Raw genomic sequence first — 18,233 nt, 5'->3', positions numbered from 1 at the left:
ACGTTTTTCCTAAAGATGAGATTTGCTGCATTGTTGACGCTTGGCTGAGCTTTAAACTGTGGCTAGTGGCCATTCCATTCTTAGCCTCATGCCTTTCATCATGTTTCATGACATCGGATCCTTTTCAGGTCAGCCATTGGGATGATGTGGATCTGGTCTAGCCATGGCTAGCCTTAGGGTGTGTGATCGTGACATCTTCCACAGCTGGAAAGAGTGAAATTGTCCCATCCCCAACAGCAGGCTGTTGCTGCAGCAGATGTAAGGATATCTACTGTGAGTCACTGAGGGAAGCATCAGCCTTCCAAGGGGAGCAGTGGGGGCAACAAACCTAACTGGCTTCAAGACTGAGCTTGGTAAGTTTATGGAGGGGATAGTATAATGAGACTGCCTACAATGGCATGTAGCTGATCTGCAACTGCTAGCAGCAAATATCTCCAATGGCTGGTGATGGGCCACTAGAAGGGGAAGGGCTCTGAGTTACTACAGAGAATTCTTTCCCTGGTGTCTGGCTGGTGGTTTTTGCCCACATGCTCAGGGTCGAAATGATCACCATATTTGGGGGTTGAGAAGGAATTTTCACCCAGGTCAGATTGGCAGAGATCCTGGGAGGGTTTCACCTTCCTCTGCAAAATGGGGCATGGGTCACTTGTAGGTTCAAACTAGTGTAAATGGTGGATTCTCTGTAACTTGGAGTCTTTAAATCGTGATTTGAGGCCTTCAGTAACTCAGCCAGAGGTTATGGGCCTACTACAGGAGTGGGTGGGGGAGGTTCTGTGGCCTGCAATGTGCAGGAGGTCAGACTAGATGATCATGATATTCCCATCTGACCTTAATGTCTATGAGTCTCATTGCACCAAGTTACAAAACAGTTCATCAATAGGCACATGGAGAGACAGAAGCTGCAGCAAACAGCATAGAGAGCTTCCCAATACCTGTAAAATATTTAGGCAAGCGAACTGGGGAGGTTTCCTGTTCAAGGCTGTAAAACAACAACAAAAATGGAGCAAAGCCGGTTACTTAAAAGTTAGAAAAATATCAGTACAGATCTGTTACCTTCTGGCAACTGTAGTAAAATCATAGATCTGCCAATGATTTTTTAATGTGCTTGTGAATTACCTGCCCTGCTGCGAAAGGTCCATTAGCGAAAGCTTGTATTCCATCATATCCCATGTGATCCAATATGCCATGTCTCCCATCTCTGGGCCTGGGTCAGAGAGAACGCGATGCTCAGCTGGCACATGGACATGAGCTAATATCTTGCGCAAACAAAGCCAAAGGCTGCTTTTCCCACTGCTGATAATTGCTATAGTCAATATTTATGCAAGTCTGAAAAGTACCAGCCCGTGACTGATTTGAGTCCTGTAAGTATGAACATGAGTTTCTGGCGAGGTACCAGTGAAAAGAAAATAATTTCCACCAAGAGATTAAGGAGCCAACAAATCAGTGACTGGTCTTGCCACAGTTTATTGCAGGTTGATATTAGGGCTAGTTCCTCTTGCAGTGGGAGGAGAGCCATGCCTAGAGCTTAGAGCATTGGAGTGGGAGTCTGGAGTCTGTCCAGGGCTCTGTCAGACTTGAAGTGTGATGTTGTGCAAGTCACCATCCAGCTCTTATCTCAGCTTCCCCATCGATAAAGTGGGGATAATTCCCACTTCCTGTGTGGTATACAAGGCTTAATCAGTGCTTGTAAATCTCCTTGAGGTTCACAGATGAATGGTTCTGTATGCCAATGACTGGAAGGGTGTTCACTCCCGGGCACTGAGTTTCTGCGTAAGATAGTATCGTTACTTGTAAGCTCTCTATAGTTAGGGGTAAACATCAGAGTTTCTGTTCTCCCTGCATGAGCTGCCCCCAGCCAGCACCCGTGCACAGCCAGTGCAGTTACAGCATGTACCCATAAGTATTAACGCGTGGGACAACTGAACTATTGTACCCAAATAGTCTTCATGTGCCACTACACTGTCTTTCTCCACCATGGGGACATAAACTTTGCCACACTGCAGCAGAGCAGTAGTCTGTCTAGCTTGGTAGATATTAGCCAGTAGCTAGTGGCAGATACTTCAGAATGTATAATATGCCACTACAATGCCCATTATTATTCCAGGGGTAGGGGAGGAAGGGGGAATTGAGTCCAGTTGGTGATCACCATCATGATTTGAAGCAGGAGAATCGATGGCTCTTAATTTTATCCTAGGTAGCATAATTACACCTTCTAGGCTGATGGAGTGTCTAGGCCAGACGTGGGCAAACTACGTCCCTCCTGTCCTGAGCTCCTGGCTTGGGAGGCTACCCCTGGCCCCTCCCCCACTGTCCCCCCTCTCCTGCAGCCTCAGCTCGCCACACCACCAACGCAATGCTCTGGGTGGCTGGGAATAGCAGTTGCAGAGCCGCAGCCTGACCCAGTGCTCTGGGCGGCGCGGCCGTAGCGCCGCCAGCCACTGGTGCTCCAGGCAGCACGGTAAGGGGGCAGGGAGCAGTGGGGGTTGGATAGAGGGCAGGGGAGTTTGGGGTGGTGGTCAGGGGGCGGGGGCGTGGATAGGGGTTGGGGCAGTCAGAAGGCGGGGAACAGGGGGTTGAATGTGGGTAGGGGTCCCGGGGGGCAGTCAGGAAGGGGGGGTTGGATGGGTCAACGGGGGGCAGTCAGGGGCAGGGGTTCCGGGGGCGGTCAGAGGACAGGGAGAAGGGGTGGCTGGATGGGGCAGGGGTCCCGGGGGAGCTGTCAGGGGGCAAGAAGTGTGGGGGTGGGATGGGAGGGTCAGATAGGAGGTGGGAGCTGAGCCATGCCTGGCTGTCTGGGGAGACACAGCCTCCCCTAACTGGCCCTCCATACAGTTTTGGAAACCCGATGTGGCCCTCAGGCCAAAAAGTTTGCCCACCCCTGGTCTATGCAAAGATTTTCAAAAGTGACCAGTCTCTTTGGATACCTCCATGTTTGGGGGCCATGTTACAGTGCAGGGGCCTGATTTCCAGACAAGGGAGCTGCTCAGTGCTTTCTGAAGATCAGGTCCATTTAAGGTGTCTCAAATTAAGATTCTACTCTATAAATTTATGGAGGAGATGGTATGATGGGATAATGGGATTTTGGTAAGTAATTGATCTTTAAATATTCAGGGTAAATAGGACTAATCCCCTGAGATGGGATATTAGATGGATGGGATCTGAGTTACCCAAAAAAGAATTTTTCTGTAGTATCTGGCTGGTGAATCTTGCCCATATGCTCAGGGTTTAGTTGATCGCCATATTTGGGGTCGGGAGGGAATTTTCCTCCAGGGCAGATTGGAAGAAGCCCTGGAGGTTTTTCGCCTTCCTCTGTAGCATGGGGCATGGGTGACTTGAGGGAGGCTTCTCTGTTCCTTGAAGTCTTTAAACCATGATTTGAGGACTTCAATAGCTCAGACATAGGTGAGGTTTTTCGTAGGAGTGGGTGGGTGAGATTCTGTGGCCTGCATTGTGCAGGAGGTCGGACTAGATGATCAGAATGGTCCCTTCTGACCTTAGTATCTATGAATCTATAAATTGGCATCCAAAATTTATAGTTACTTCTGAAAATCTTAGTCCAAAAACTTTCCCTTTTCTCTCTCAAATATATTGCTTTTGAATTTCATAGAGTCCCCTCCTAGTCTTGGAGTAAACAGGAAGACCTGATTGGCTGCCTTAATTTATTTTTTAATGTTTTATTTTAAATCAACAACAGTGCACTTATGTCACTGACACCTCTTAGTGGTAATTCCCCAAATATAAGCTACATGACTGGGGGGAGGGAGGAAAAGGCAACTCTGTATCACTTAGAGACCAGATTCTCACCTCAGCACTTTGTATCTCAACTGTATTGTCTGGGGTTAAAATCTTACTGCAAGCTAACTTTAGCTTTTGCTAATGGGCCACCAGGGCATTAAGAATTTGCTTGAGTGGCTCAGATTGCAAGATCAGGACTGTATATTATAAATTCCTTGGGGCAGGGACCATCTCATACTGTGGGCAGCTTTCAATAAATAATAATTCTACACCGACAATTCTACGCGCTACAATACAGCTATAAAAGCAGCAAAGAGTCCTGGGGCACCTTATAGACTAACAGATGTATTGGAGCATGAGCTTTCATGAGTGAATACCCACTTCGTCGGATGCATCCGACGAAGTGGGTATTCACCGATGAAAGCTCATGCTTCAATATGTCTGTTAGTCTATAAGGTGCCACAGGACTGTCTGCCGCTTTTACAGATCCAGACTAACACGGCTACCCCTCTGAAGCAATACAGCTATAGCAGATGTGGTATAGCCAGCATTGTTCTGGGCCTTTTCCCTTACCGTGAGTATTTGGCTCATGTAGTACTTCTCATGTTCAAAGCAGTTTACAAACACTAAACAGTCAGTCCCCACAGACCCTTCTGTGATAAGCAGGTAATGATTCTTACCTGATTTATGGAGGGGGAAACAGAGCTGCAGAGAGGTTAAGTGACATGCATAAGGCCACAGAGGGAGCCCGTGGCAGTGCTGGAAATAGAAGCTAGGTCTCCTGAAACCAGTCCTGCATTCTAACCACAAGTCCATGCTGCCGTATCCACCAACACCATTTGATATCTTTGCCATGCATCCCCTCTGCTGCTTTCCAAATAAAGTAGCCCTAATGGGTCAGATTTTTTCAAGGAAGTTACTGGAGCTGTACCAGAGCTGAATTATTTAGCCGAGTCCAATGTCTCCTCTTAAGGAAGCTTCTCATCCCCACTACTCCGTTGCACCAACATGCAACTTTCCGAAGAGCTGCTTGGACCTTTGACCCTTGTCAAGAAGCGCTGAAACGGCTCACTTACAGCTTCGCTACTCTAGCACTGTAATGTAGACGCCTGCCACAGGGGGGGAAGGGGCTTTTCCATTGCAGTAGTAAATCCGCCCCGTTGAGAGGTGGTCGCTAGCTGGCCAGAAGAATTCTTCCGTCGCCCCTGCAGTGTCTATGCCAGGGCTTAGTTTGGTTTAATTGAGTGCATCAGTGATGTAGCAGGATCAGCCTAAGTGTCTGGTGTAGACCAGGCCTAAGTGTATCTATGTCCATTATTTGCCAGCTATTATCACCCCCACCTCATCTCTCTAATATCCTGGGACTGACACGGTTACAACAGCACTGCCTATGCTAGGCACCGCTCATGAAGCCCCAATGCACAAAGAGATTTTCACTTTTACTGATGGGGACACACTAGCTGTGCTGTCCCCTGGAGTAAGATTTCCCTTGACCAGCCAAGCTTTCTACTGGGCTGATCATTGGCGAGTCCCCAGATACAAACCCCTGGTTAACACAGTTTCCTGCAGCCACAGCCCTGTGCCACAAACTGCCAGCTTCTCTGCAAGGATGTGCTGCAAACGGTGCCACAAAAATGTCCCCTGTTGGGAGTGCATGCAGCAGAGAGGCACAGGGAAGGAATTGGGACTCTGCTCATTGAGACAAGACGCTTGGTTGGGAGCCAAGGGGAGAGAGAACCCCACTTAACACGTTTGTTTACTAAGGGCCACATGCCTTTTACCAGGGAGTAAACATATACTGACCCTCGCACAGTGCTCAAGGTGTGTGAAGCGATGGAGACTTTCCAGGGCAGCCAGGTGTCTCCTCTCTAGAGGGAGCTTTCTCTGAAGGCAAAAAGTATGGTGCTTTTCAGAAGTCCTGGGAATGTTTAGCAGGGATGGATGGGCAGCAGCCACAGGAGGAATGAGACCCCTTTTTCCAGTCCCTGTGATCCTCTTCCAGTGCAGTGCTGCTTCCCCTAGGGAAGGTCCGGCAGAGCGTGGGAGCCCTATGCTGAGACCTCATCTGGTTAGAAGGTTTCAGCTATTGCTCATCTGCTGTGTCAGGAGAGGTTAGTTGCAAATGATCTTTCTCCTCTCTCTTCCCAGTCACTCTGGAACAAATTGAGCACCTTCACCGGAGATTCAGGCAGATAAGTGGGGACCAGCCAACCATCCGGTAGGGGGCTTTTATTTCTGTATCCTTTGTTTGGCTGGGTTGTTGTTTATCAACTCATTCCTTTACTGTGCACATGTGCTCTTGCTCTGTCTGCGTCTGGGATTACAGAGCCCTGTAGAGCACTACCTGGATTATATCAATACCATGCATTACAGGTGACTGGTTCTTGAAACTGCCCAGAGAGGGAGAAAGTGAGCGTAATCTGTTATGCCAGGAAGAGACCATCCCTGACTCCGAAGGGAATGGTTACCACAATATAATGCCAGGGGCTGCTAGGCTGCGGGAAGGGGCATCCCTTTCTTGGAATCAGAGTTTCAAACAAAGGTCCTGACCTTTTTCTGGTCACTAAGGTTCCCATGGCATTTTTCACAAGTCGGTGCTTGAATCCCAATCTGGAGAGTAAACTAAAATCTGCTTGTAGTTTCAGCTGCCAATGGTTCCTTTGTCTTTACTTTCTTTCCTAGACTGCTGTGTATTGTCGTTATATGCTGTTAAACATCAGCCCTGTTTCCAGAGGTGGCTGCATTCCTCAGCTCAACTGCTAAAGTACTAGAATAGGTTACAAAAAATTATGTTGAAACCAGGGCTGTCAAGCGCTTAAAAAAAATTAATTACAATTAATCACACAATTAAAAAAATTTATTGAGATTAATCACACAGTTAAGCATGCTGTTAAACAATAGCATACCATTAATTTAAATATTTTTGGATGTTTTCTGCATTTTCAAATATTTTGATTTTGATTGCAACACAGACTACAAAGTGCACAGTGCTCATTTTATATTTATTTTTAAAATATTTGCATTGTAAAAAAAGAAATATTATTTTTCAGTTCACCTGATACAAGTACTGGAGTGTAATCTCTTTATCATGAAAGTGCAACTTACAAATGTAGATTTTTTTTTTGGTTACATAACTGCACTCAAAAACAAAACAATGTAACAATTTAGAGCCTGCAAGTCCACTCAGTCCTACTTCTTGTTCAGCCAATCGCTCAAACAAGTTTGTTTACATTTGCAGAAGATAATGCTGACCGCTTCTTGTTTACAATGTCATTTGAAAGTGAAAACAGGTGTTTGCATGGCACTGTTGTAGCCGGCATTGCAAGATATTTAAATGCCAGATGTGCGAAAGATTCATATGTCCCTTCATGCTTCAACCACCATTCCAGAGGACTTGTTTCTCTTAGTGATTGGCAGAACAAGAAGTAGGACTGAGTGGACTTGTAGGCTCTAAAGTTTTACATTGTTATGTTTTTGAGTGCAGTTATATAACCAAAAAAAAATCTAAATTTGTAAGTTGCTCTTTCATGATAAAGAGATTACACTACAGTACTTGCATCAGGTGAATTGAAAATTACTATTTCTTTTGTTTATCATTTTTACAGTGCAAATATTTGTAATAAAAATAATAAAGTGAGCACTGTACACTTTGTGTTGTGTTGTAATTGAAATTGGTATATTTGAAAATGTAGAAAAATATCCAAAAATATTTAATACATTTCAACTGGTATTCTGTTAAGAGTATGATTAAAACTGTGATTAATCATGATTAATTTTTTTGAGTTAATTGCGAGTTAACTGCAATTAATCAACAGTCCTAGTTTCCCCAGCACAAAATAACGTTTTTGTCTAAAATTCATATTAAAAAAACCCTGGAAACTAAAATGTTCAGTTTTACAAAACCAATTTTTTTTTTTTTTTTTTTTTTACCAAAAGTCCCAATGGTTTTGGAAAACATTTTTGTTTGTTTGTTTTTTGAATAGCAAGATGTTCTTGTTTTTCAGTTTTGTTTCTCATCAAAAAAGTGAAATACGTTGATAGGAAATTTTGAACAAAAACAATGGGTTTGTGTGCACGTGCTTTGGTATCAGAAACCTCTGTCTGAATGTTGCGTGGAGTTCTTTGAGGCTGGCTGGTAGACATTGGAGCCAAATTCTAAAAACACAGAGTTACGATGACACTCTTTCCTCGCATGTGCCCTATGGCAGTACAAGGAATGTCAAAGCAGTGAGTATCAGAGAGGGCAGAAAAAGAACCGGGAAAGGGGACCATGAGAAATCTGGTCTCCATTTCCTGTTGTTGTAACAGGTTCTCTAACTCCTGTAAGTGACCTTATCCGATGGGGATATTTCGTGCTCATAAATTGCCTGTTCCTGTTGTTAATAAGATTTGGCTCTAGCAGGCAATGGGGGTTTTTCTGAGGAAGCTTGTTTTACATACACCCAGATGTTTATCTCTGAGTGCAGCCACTTATCAAACAAAATGCAAAATACCGCAAGAAGGCGGAAGAGACTAAGTCACAGTATGGAGAAAAGATGTAGTGGCATAAAAGGAACTGGCCTCACTCTGTTAAACCTGAAAAGACCCCATTCTTCCTGGATCACTGTAATTGCTCCCGTTCATGCAGGGCCAGAACTTGGTGAGGAGAGGAGGCTTAGAACAATCAATGGCTGCCTGGCAATTCTTGGCCATTCATTACTGTTTCAGGCACCATAACCCTGAGATTATTTTGTAAATGAAGCAGCACAGAGGAACTCCTGGTGCCCCTGAGAACATGGTCTGCCGAATATGGGTGGGGATTTGTATGTGCGATCAGCTTTCACTAGCATTTGAGGCTGCAGAATGCCAGAGGTTTCAGCTGTATCTCACAAAAGCTTATGCTCAAATAAATTTGTTAGTCTCTAAGGTGCCACAAGTACTCCTTTTTTTTTTTTTTTTTTGCGAATGCCAGAGGGGAGACCCTACAAAGGAAGAGGCATATTCCCCTGCATGGCTGAAAGGAGATGAGAAGTCGCTTCCGTAAATGATGTGTGGGAGGAAGGGAGTTATGGAGCCTCCAGAAATACTTCCCAAGGGGGAGAATAAGGAAGCATGGAGTCTGCAGAGAGGCCCTCCCCTACCTCCAGCCAGACACATGGCCTGCTTCCCTGCTGCCTCCCAGCTGGGGGCACCACCGGCACCTGTGGGAAGTGGGTATTAATTGCTATCACCAGGGCAACAGAATGGAGGGTTCTGATATCCTGCTTGTCTAGCTCCCACCCCCCTTGCCCAGATGTAAATGACTCCAGAGGATGCAAGGCAGTGAGAGGATCAGGCCCTTGAGATGGGAACGATCTTGGAGCCCTGCCCCAAAGCTCTAAGTGTCCGAGCTCTAGGATGGCTGAGGGCTTCGCTAGCAGCCCCATTCCCTGCCCTGGCCACTAGCGGCATTTTTGAAATTGATGGTACAAGATGGGGAGCACCGGCCAGTGTGGTGCATCCCTTCCAGAAGAAACATGCTACCCTCGGGGCATGGTGGCCGTAGGCACATGGATATCAGTGGGGAATTGGAAGCTACCAGCTAGGAACAGGGATGTTTACTCCTGACACTTTGGTAAGGGTGAAAGTGGAGGAGGATTCAATGCTACGTGTTAGCCAGGACATGGGGGAAAAAACCCACTGTCCCCCATAGCTTCAAAACTGTAACCTACACCTGAGCGTCCCAGGGCTCTCTGGTTGAAGTCCTCCAGTCCCTTGTTGGTTGAATGGAGTTCCCGGCCAAGTCCAGTACCTGAAACTCATCACGTATCCCAGCTGGATTCCCCACCGCAGTCTGAGCCCTTCCAGCTAGCCATGACGACGCCATGCTGGGCTCACCAGGAGACCCCCAAGACAAGCACTGAGAAGCGGCAAGAAGGTGGATTAGTGATGAGAGCGGGATGTCACAGTATCCGGGTGAGCTGCCCCTCTGGCCCCTCGGAGTTTTGTCGAGTGCAGCCCCACCCGGGTCTCAAGCCATGAGCCGCCATCTGGCTCCAGGTGGGATAATGTGACTCTCCCGCTCTATATGGGCCCTGGGTTGCAGTCTCCTGCTGCCAAGTGTGAGGCTCAGAGCCCGCAGTCCTGTTCCCTCTGGGAAGTGACAAACTGCCTCCTTAGAGCCAAGTATCCTTTATTCAGACCACCAGGGTGTCCGAGAGAAGCTATCCCACAAACCGATGCTATGCTGCCTAACCAACTGGGTGTCTAATAAATTTGTTAGTCTCTACGGTGCCACAAGTCCTCCTTTTCTTTTTACGGATACAGACTAACATGGCTGCTACTCTGAAACCTAGCTCCCTAGAGACTCTTCCTCAGAGCATCTCCCTTACACCTCCCTGGAGAGCCTCTGGCAACTGATGATCTTCCCTCTTCCCCTCACCCCAACTTCTTCTCCCTCAAGGCTTTTCACTGTGCAGTGACCTTTTGATCTCTAGGCCCCAGCCTGGCCAAGCAGCTGTGTCACTTGGGCCTGGAGCCTGACGCTAGACCACCCTTCTGTGACTGCCCTTCCAGGGGTGTGCTGAGCTGGGAGCCATTGGCTCCCCTTGTTGCACAGCGCCGTTGAATTTAATTGGAGGCCTAGAACAACCATTCCACCACCTGCCAGTACAACACAGTCTACAGGAGACTCTAGTAACCTACTATACAAGAACTCGTCCTCACTGCCCCGACCACATATAGTGTCCAACTCAGTCTCCATTTCTGTCACGTGAGAGACCTGATCCCCTGCCCCAGCCCCCCGCTTGCACCCAGCGCCTTGCCACTTATTCGTTCCTTTCTTGAGACAGTTTGTGCGGGCAGGTTTGCACCTGTCTCACCAGCCCCAGCTGGGGTTTGCACCCTTGTTTTCCTTTAGTAGCAGTGACTGCCAAGAGGTGTCCAAGTTATCCTGTTCTAAGTGATTTAATTCAAGTCCTTCCTACTGAAAGCTAAGCTGCCGAAAACATGTTCCATGTCCGGTGCCCAGTGGAAAGCTGGGAGGAGGTGATAAATTTTGCAAAGCTAATTCCATTCCCCCAGTAGCACAAAGAAAACATTTAGATTAAAGGTCTGTTTCTCAGGCAGATAGGGACTGATTCAGAGAGCTCCCTGTCTCCATAAATAGCCAACCCTCCCTCTGCCCCATCGCGCTGTGTGATTCTCACAGCATGCAGATCTCCAACTGTGTAGTAACAGTGAGCACTTGTTATAGCAGGTAAGAAAATTGCAGGTGCTATCGCTAGGGATGATGCACAAAGGGAAACAGCAGAGGAAAGGCTGTTACTCCCTGCCAATGGTGCATACTTGCAGATTCAGGCAGGAGGTGATGGAGTTGGCAGAATCACCCCACAACCACCAACTCAGAGCACTAAAAGTTACGAGTCAGGCCCCTCAAAATCATGAGCTTAAGGAAAAAGTACATATTAATTCTTTTAATTTGCTTTCTGGAATTGGTGTTTTTAGGGTTCAGGTTTTCAAGTTTTTTTCTGCAACGAGGGTTAGAATCTTTTTAAAAGCCTTTCTATATGATCACATGACTCCAGGAGATGTGGCTTTATAAAAAAAATTAGCAAATAGCATGACCTAGCAATGCTGAGCTAGCCCTACTTCCATAACACGTAGTACTGATAGACACCCTTTGTATGGCCCGTGCTATTACCAGGGAGTGTAGTGCTAGAGAAGAGCCAAAACAAAAGCTGAGCGATTGGGAAAGCAGCCAAATGGAGAAAGCAATATAACGTGAGCCGCAACAGAACAAGAACTGCGAAATGCAGCATCAATGAAAGTGACACACAGGAAGACACTATTTCCTCCTGTCCTTTCCTGAATGGTCTACAAATAGACTGGCTATTAATGCCTTGTGGGGTGGAAGGATCTGCAGCTCTGCTAGGTGGGATGCTGCTCGGTGCTAAACTCTTTCTGCTCGCACTGCAGGACAGATCCACGATGAGCTGAGTAATCTGAATGGTACGCTACGATGTGTGGGCAATGCTTGGCATGCGCTGAGTAAATGCTCTGTTACCAGAAGGGCTAAAATAATAGATCCTCCAGCAGTGAGAGAACTTCTGAGAAGGGAGCTTTTTAAATTTTTTTTAATTGAAGGCACAGCTCAAAGCAGCTTCACAGGACGGGCAGGTTTGGCAGTCCCTGTTAGCACACAGCTGTCCGTGATTGGTATGGGCCTCTCTCAGTTTTGGGGGTTGCATTGTCCCTGTGTGGTGGTCTCCTACGTCCCTGTGCACTGCTGGTTAATCAATGTAATGAAGCCGGGCCCGTGGCAGGGATGAATCTGATGAAGCTTTTGTGCTTTGGAAAATGGCTAGTGTGTAGTAATCTGTGACCAAACGGTCTTGAGCTCATCATGGGACAAGAGCCACTTTTGTGCCCCAAGCCCGGGTGTCTTAAAGCAGTAACTGAAGTCCCTGTTTTCCCTTCAGCTCAGCTTCATCCACCCTTTGTTGCTGTCTCTGTTTTCTTTACAGCAAGGAGAGTTTTGACAGGATCCCCGACCTGGAGTTCAATCCAATTAGGTCAAAAATTGTCCGTGCCTTTTTCGACAAGAGGTAAGACGAGCAGCCCTGGCAGCTAGCCGAGAGATTTGATGAAACTGTGTGCGTATCCTCTTTCACTGAGTTTAAACTATAACAGGCCCTCAAGCAAAGCTGAGTGGCTTTTGTTCATTTGTAACCTCTGTCTCATTTCCTTCTACTTGGTATCATTTCAATCTAGGGTTGTCAACTGGAGGGCAAAACCCTCAGCCAAACTAAGCGGCGAGTGCTGTGTTCTGTCGCTTTATGGGAGCAGCGAACTTGAGAAAGTTTTGCAAGTGCTGCAGTGAGGGGGGGCTGAGCACTGCAGGGGAGAGGCTTTTGGGGAGACTCGGGGCTGTTGGTATCACCCTGTCAGGAGTATCCGGACTGGGGGAAGCTGGGGTGAGGTCACTGTGCTGTGAGCCGATTGCCAGTGCCAAGATGCTAGCCAAAGCTGCACAACGCAGAAGCACCCAGGGTTACTGGGCAGGCAGGGTACAGTTAAGCAAAGTGGGTAGGTCAGGTCTGACAAGTGGCTAACCCAGAGTGGTGAAGCACCCGGGGGCCTCTGTGTCACACACATGTAATGTTAGACTGGGCAAAGCACTAAAAAACAGAGCGCAGGGAGCAATCCTGCACTGACCAGGGTGGCATGGCTGGAGAAGATCTAATAGGCCGCATCTCTCATCTCTGATTTGTGATGGAACGACACGTGCTGGCTGAATGCTCGCTGCCAGTAGCTTCGTCACCATCCGATCTGTCATTTCTCACCTTGTCTTCTTCATCTCGGGCCTCTGCAGGAACCTACGGCAGGCGCCGAATGGGTTAGCTGATGAGATCAACTTTGAGGACTTCCTGACCATCATGTCCTATTTCAGGCCTATTGAGATGAACATGGATGAAGAGCAGCTGGATCACTTCCGGAAGGAGAAACTGAAATGTGAGACTTTCCAAGAGTCCCCGGCCCAGGGCTCCCCAGTTTTTGAGGGTGGGCTGCACAGACACCCCACTCCTCCAGCTCTTTCACTATTTCCTTACATTTGCAGTAAGCCTCTGGGTTTTGGGGTGCATGATTATGATTTGGCCATCAGCCATTGGATTCCATGACTGAGCCTGTCGCTCGCCTGTGCCTTGTTTCCTAGTTCTCTTTCACATGTACGATTCGGACAACGATGGAAAGATCTCCCTGCTGGAATACAGAAAAGTAACGTATTGTTCTAGCCTTCCCCTCTCCCAAAGCCTTTCCCAAAACCACTGCCACCCCTAACACCAGTCCGCCTTGCTCCCCGCTAGGTGGTGGAAGAGCTGCTGTCTAGGAACCCCCACCTGGAGAAGGAGTCAGCGAGGTCAATTGCGGATGGTGCCATGATGGAGGCTGCCAGCATCTGTGTGGGACAAATGGTGGGAACCCTTTGGGTGGTATAATGATGTGTAGATATTGCACCATATGTAGCTGGATGCCAGGCCCTGCAGAGTAATCGGGTGCTGCTCCATGGGCGAGCACGCTGCGCAGGGCCCGTCTGGTCTGTGTCATGCACTCTGCTCCCATGCACTGCGCTGCTTTTGGGCTGAGCACTCCGGGACCATAGGCAGTGCGCCACATGACGCCGTCACTATCCCCTCTCTTGCTGTCTGCCGGATCCCAATTGCAGCTGGTCACATCAGCAAAACGGGTGCACACAAAATTCATCAGACAAACCCCACTGGGGTATAGACATGTCTCCACTTAGGCCCCATTTAGCTTGTGCTTACGTCCCATTGCAGCCTTGGTGCCTTGAAGGCTGGAACTCTCAAGCCTTCCTTTGCTAAGAGGTCCAGAGGCCTGAACACCAAAGGAACAACAAATTATTCGTCCCCTTTCACTGTCCTGATGAGGCAGCATTTGGTGCCTGTTCCTTTGGCCTGCATCAAATGGGCAGCTGTTGCTGCTGACTGGGACTTGTTGCTGGGGCTGCGAAGCAGGTGACGGTGGCTGCCTTGGAGCATGGTGCTGCAGTGGCAGTCCGTATTAAGTTGCTTGTTTGCCGGGGCATCCTTTGTGCCAATGATGGTCTGATTGTCCCAGCAGCCTCAGTGCCCAGACAGCTGATTGTTTTGGGACAGAGCAGAACGCCGGCAATGGTTTCAGCTGTGTTCTTTTCCTTTAGCTCTGTTTGTCTTGGAGCCTCGTCTCACCTCACAAATAGAGCAGCCCATGCCAACAACAAACTGGTTGCACTTGGGATTTTTTTTTTCCTGGTCTTATCTAATAATAATCCTTTGCACCCTAACACTGTGAGAGGTAGCTAGGTATTACCCGCATTTTACGGGTGTTGAAACGGAGGCATGAGGAGAGGAAGAGGCAGGTCTCCTACTCCCCGACCCCTGCCCAGACCACCCTATCTCTTTCCAATCTTTTCAGCGCTATTAACAGAGCTGGAGTGGAGTTAATTCAGTCTCTCTTCCCAAACCCTAGGAGCCAGACCAGGTGTACGAGGGAATCACGTTTGAAGACTTTCTTAAGGTTAGCAAAGACTTTTGTGTTGCTCAGACTAACTTTTTTAAACGGGGAGCCTTGTTAGGGTGGGAGGAGCTCTCGGGCTGAGTTCAGCAGGAGAATTCATTCCCCAAGCCGGTCTTGTGCAGTCCTTGCTACCCAATCCGTTTTGGGGTTGCAGTGACGGTGAAGGTACCTGTGCGCAGCACCTAATCCTCTTAAGCTAATGTGCTGGTTCCCATGCTGGGCTGGCTCCCAGGGCTATTGCAAAGGTTGGGGCCTCATTTACCCACTGCCACCTGTCCTCCCTTTATTAGTAGCAAAGCCACAACTGCCCCAGGCTTTTCTTCCCTCCAGACACTGCCAGGAACGTGGTAACAGCTTCCAGGAGTGCAGCACAGGCAGTGGGTTGGGCAGGTTTCCCATGCGCTGTCTCCTGCCAGTGTGCTCAATGTTGTTCTGAAGGGCTCACTTCTGAGAGGCATTCGGTCTCCAAGGCCCCTTTGATCTTGACAGAAGCCATCAGCTAGGGGTGCCAGATGGGACCATGGTTTGTGATGTGGACCCTGGCCCCAGATGAATTGGACAGAGACACTGAACTTGCTTCACGCAGAGCTGCCAGGTGGTAGCAGCGTTCAGCCATTACCAGCGCTGGCACCATCCTTGGCCATTCAGCGTGGGTGTTAAACAGACCAGCTCAGGGTAGAAGGAATGACAAGGGCTCCTGCATCTTAGGAGCCCCCAGGCAAGGCCATTGCTGGGAAATGACCAAGCCCCTGACGTCCATCGCATTTAACCCTGCCTGTTCCAATTCCAGATGTGGCAGGGGATTGATATCGACACCAAGATGCACGTCCGCTTTCTAAACATGGAGCCTATTGCACATTGCCACTGACCTCTGCCAGTCCACAGAGCCACTGGCCTGCAGGGAGAGGGGAGCGGAGCCTTGAGCAGAGGAGCCAGGCCAGTGATCTCCAATGGCAGGTCCATGCTTTGGGTACCAGATGTCTGTCGTTTTGCTACCAGTATGTGTGATTAAATCCTATGAGGTCCCTGTGTTCCCACAAGAGCTGCGTTGTGCTGTGTAGAAATGTCTGGGGCTTAAATGCTGACTCCTTTGTATAATAAAATAGAGTTTTGTTTTTTACTCTCTGCCCAAGGAATGTTTTTCCCCCTTCAAGGTGACCTGAAACCTGGGAGTGCAGCTTGTCTAGAGCCTCCTGTTGCAGAGCGACAAGGTGGCGATGCTCTTGGGGGGATAACAGGCAGCTGTTATCCTCAACTAGAAAGCAACTGCTGCTGTTTCCACGCACATTGCAAGTGCAATAAATCACTCTCTCCTGCCTTCTTGCAGCCAAGGATATGCTCAAGCATGCGGCTGGGGGGTGGTGAGTGGTTTTTCCTCTGTTTGCAATTTTCACACTGCTCCTGTCAGGATCTTTGACAACAGCAGTCAAAAAAAAAGGGGGGGGGGGGACCCAAGCTTAATGTAACAGGAAAATGGTTAGATTGGACCTTTGTTACCCTTCAGATCTAATGTACAGATGGGCAGGTCTCCCACGTTCAACTTATGACTCATATACCCCCCACCCCACTGTAATACACACACACACAGAATTTATCATGCCCCTCTGACTCACCTACCCTCTGCCCACTAACCAATGGGCTTCTGGCATTCCCTTCAGCTGAGCAGTTTAAAGCAACCACTCCCCTGTTTGCATGGTAAGCTCTTGGGGGCGAGCAGTATCTCTCACAAAATATTTATATGGCATCTAGCCTAGTAGGTGGCTCATATCTTAGTTGGCATTTCTAGGTGCTACCATAATACAAATGATAACCTCAATTTAAAAAACAAAATCACCTGCCCTAAAAAGGTTTCCTTTTCTTCTCATTTGTATATTTCCATCTCTAAATGTTTACGGCTGCAGATAGGCAATGGAACAGTGAAATATTTAAAATCTTGCCAACCCCGGGTCCCAGAAATGGAAACTTCCTACTAGTGAAAGGGGTTAAGATCCAATATCCACTGAGATGTTCACTTATTTCTAGGCCTGGCAGATCTAAACCTCATATTATGTATAGAAAAGCAAACTGAGACCTTCTTCTTGGCTGGTATTAATATATATAGTTCTTCCTTTGGACTTCTGTCACCAAGGCAGCCTATGGTAGTATTTTTGCCCCTATTTTTCCTGTTTCAGAAACTCTAGATTGGTTTTTTTGAAAGGAGGTTTTTCTACAAAAGATGTGGCACAAACGGAATTCAAGGGGCCTACGCCAAAATGTTTTTGGGCCACCGCTGGGCTGGGCAGGGCAGGACAGCTCCCTTGCGTGCGGATAAAACCATTATGTCAGCAGTGTGTGTGTGGGTGTACACAAGAGATGGTTTAGTGCATGGATATGCCTTAAGCAAGCACCTTAGGGCCCAGTTATGTTTGGTTGCCTAGCAGAGATTTGCCCTTAAATTAAAGTGAGCAAGTGTGTGCTGGGAACCCTGAAGATACTTGAGAGCGCGTTCTTAGTGCGGGAGCAGCCGTGGTGGGGGGTGGCACATGTTTCTATGGGCAGGTCTACACTTAAGCTTAAGTTGCTATGTTACATCGCTCAGAGGTGTGAAAAAGTGCCCCCCACCCTCCCCAAGCAACACAAGTTTCACACTGTCCCCACTGGCACTACGGCAACAGGAGACACTCCGCTGGCATGCTGGATTTTAAACAAGCTCTGGGGAGTGTTTGAATATTATCGTTCCCCCCTTCATGCTGGGAGCCCAGGGGCAGCCCTCCCCATAGCACAAGGCAGGTGCCAAGCACTCACACTGACGTAAGGGAGCCCTTGGAGTATACAGGGACTGTGGAATTATTAGAGCTTTTCCTGGCAACAGAGACCCCAAACAGACCAACCGTGATGCAAGGGGGAGATGCGGAATATTCAAGGCATGGCTGCGTAGATCCACATTCTTTCAGGAGATGTCTCCACGAGGGTTGTGTACCACAAGCCTGTGTCCTCATACCACCTATCCCAAGCGCATGCAAGGCTGTGCAGTCCCAACCCCCACCCCTTTCCTTCCTTCCGGCTGGGGCTGAGAACCAGAACTCAGCTTAGGGTATATTCAGAAGCTCGGCCCTGGCATCCGCTGGAGACTCTTCCATGAGAGCAACACCTCTCCTCCTGTGGCATTAAGCACTCTCCTGCTTCCTTACAACACGGCCCAATTCCAGGGCCTCAGGACCAAGTGACCCTCACTGCCCTCGGGGATGGTGACAGAAAGATGCCTGAAGATCCCTCAGCCCAGTCTTTCTCCCTTCACTGATTTACATTACCCCATAACTACCCCCATGCTGTGGCCCACCTAATCACAACTAGCCTGATCCTTCGGGAAACATAGCCCTGTGACTCTACTTTGCAACAAGGCCACAACCCTAGTCACGAAGAGACCATTCAAGGACTGGGCAGCCCAGCAAAAAGATCAGGATCAATCTTTGCTACCAGGTCTA

General features: G+C 48.2%; 1 protein-coding gene across 3 annotated transcripts in view; it reads left to right on the top strand.

The window, feature by feature from the left end:
* TESC (tescalcin) overlaps positions 1-15,889 on the top strand; it is a 29,957-nt gene extending 14,068 nt beyond the window's left edge. The window contains exons 1-8 of one of the 3 annotated variants that reach the window (XM_043497790.1): positions 5,884-5,953; positions 8,363-8,466; positions 12,219-12,299; positions 13,067-13,206; positions 13,409-13,470; positions 13,560-13,667; positions 14,722-14,769; positions 15,560-15,889. In XM_043497790.1, coding sequence (XP_043353725.1) covers positions 8,402-8,466; positions 12,219-12,299; positions 13,067-13,206; positions 13,409-13,470; positions 13,560-13,667; positions 14,722-14,769; positions 15,560-15,637 — 582 coding nt within the window. In that variant the 5' untranslated portion in view covers positions 5,884-5,953; positions 8,363-8,401 and the 3' untranslated portion in view covers positions 15,638-15,889. The other 2 variants (XM_038373979.2, XM_043497789.1) reach the window with 2 other exon arrangements.
* Positions 15,890-18,233: the final 2,344 nt, after the last annotated feature.

The sequence above is a fragment of the Dermochelys coriacea genome, chromosome 15 (assembly GCF_009764565.3).
Source record: "Dermochelys coriacea isolate rDerCor1 chromosome 15, rDerCor1.pri.v4, whole genome shotgun sequence".
Classification (NCBI taxonomy): domain Eukaryota; kingdom Metazoa; phylum Chordata; order Testudines; family Dermochelyidae; genus Dermochelys; species Dermochelys coriacea.
This window is presented reverse-complemented; position numbering and strand designations above follow the sequence as displayed.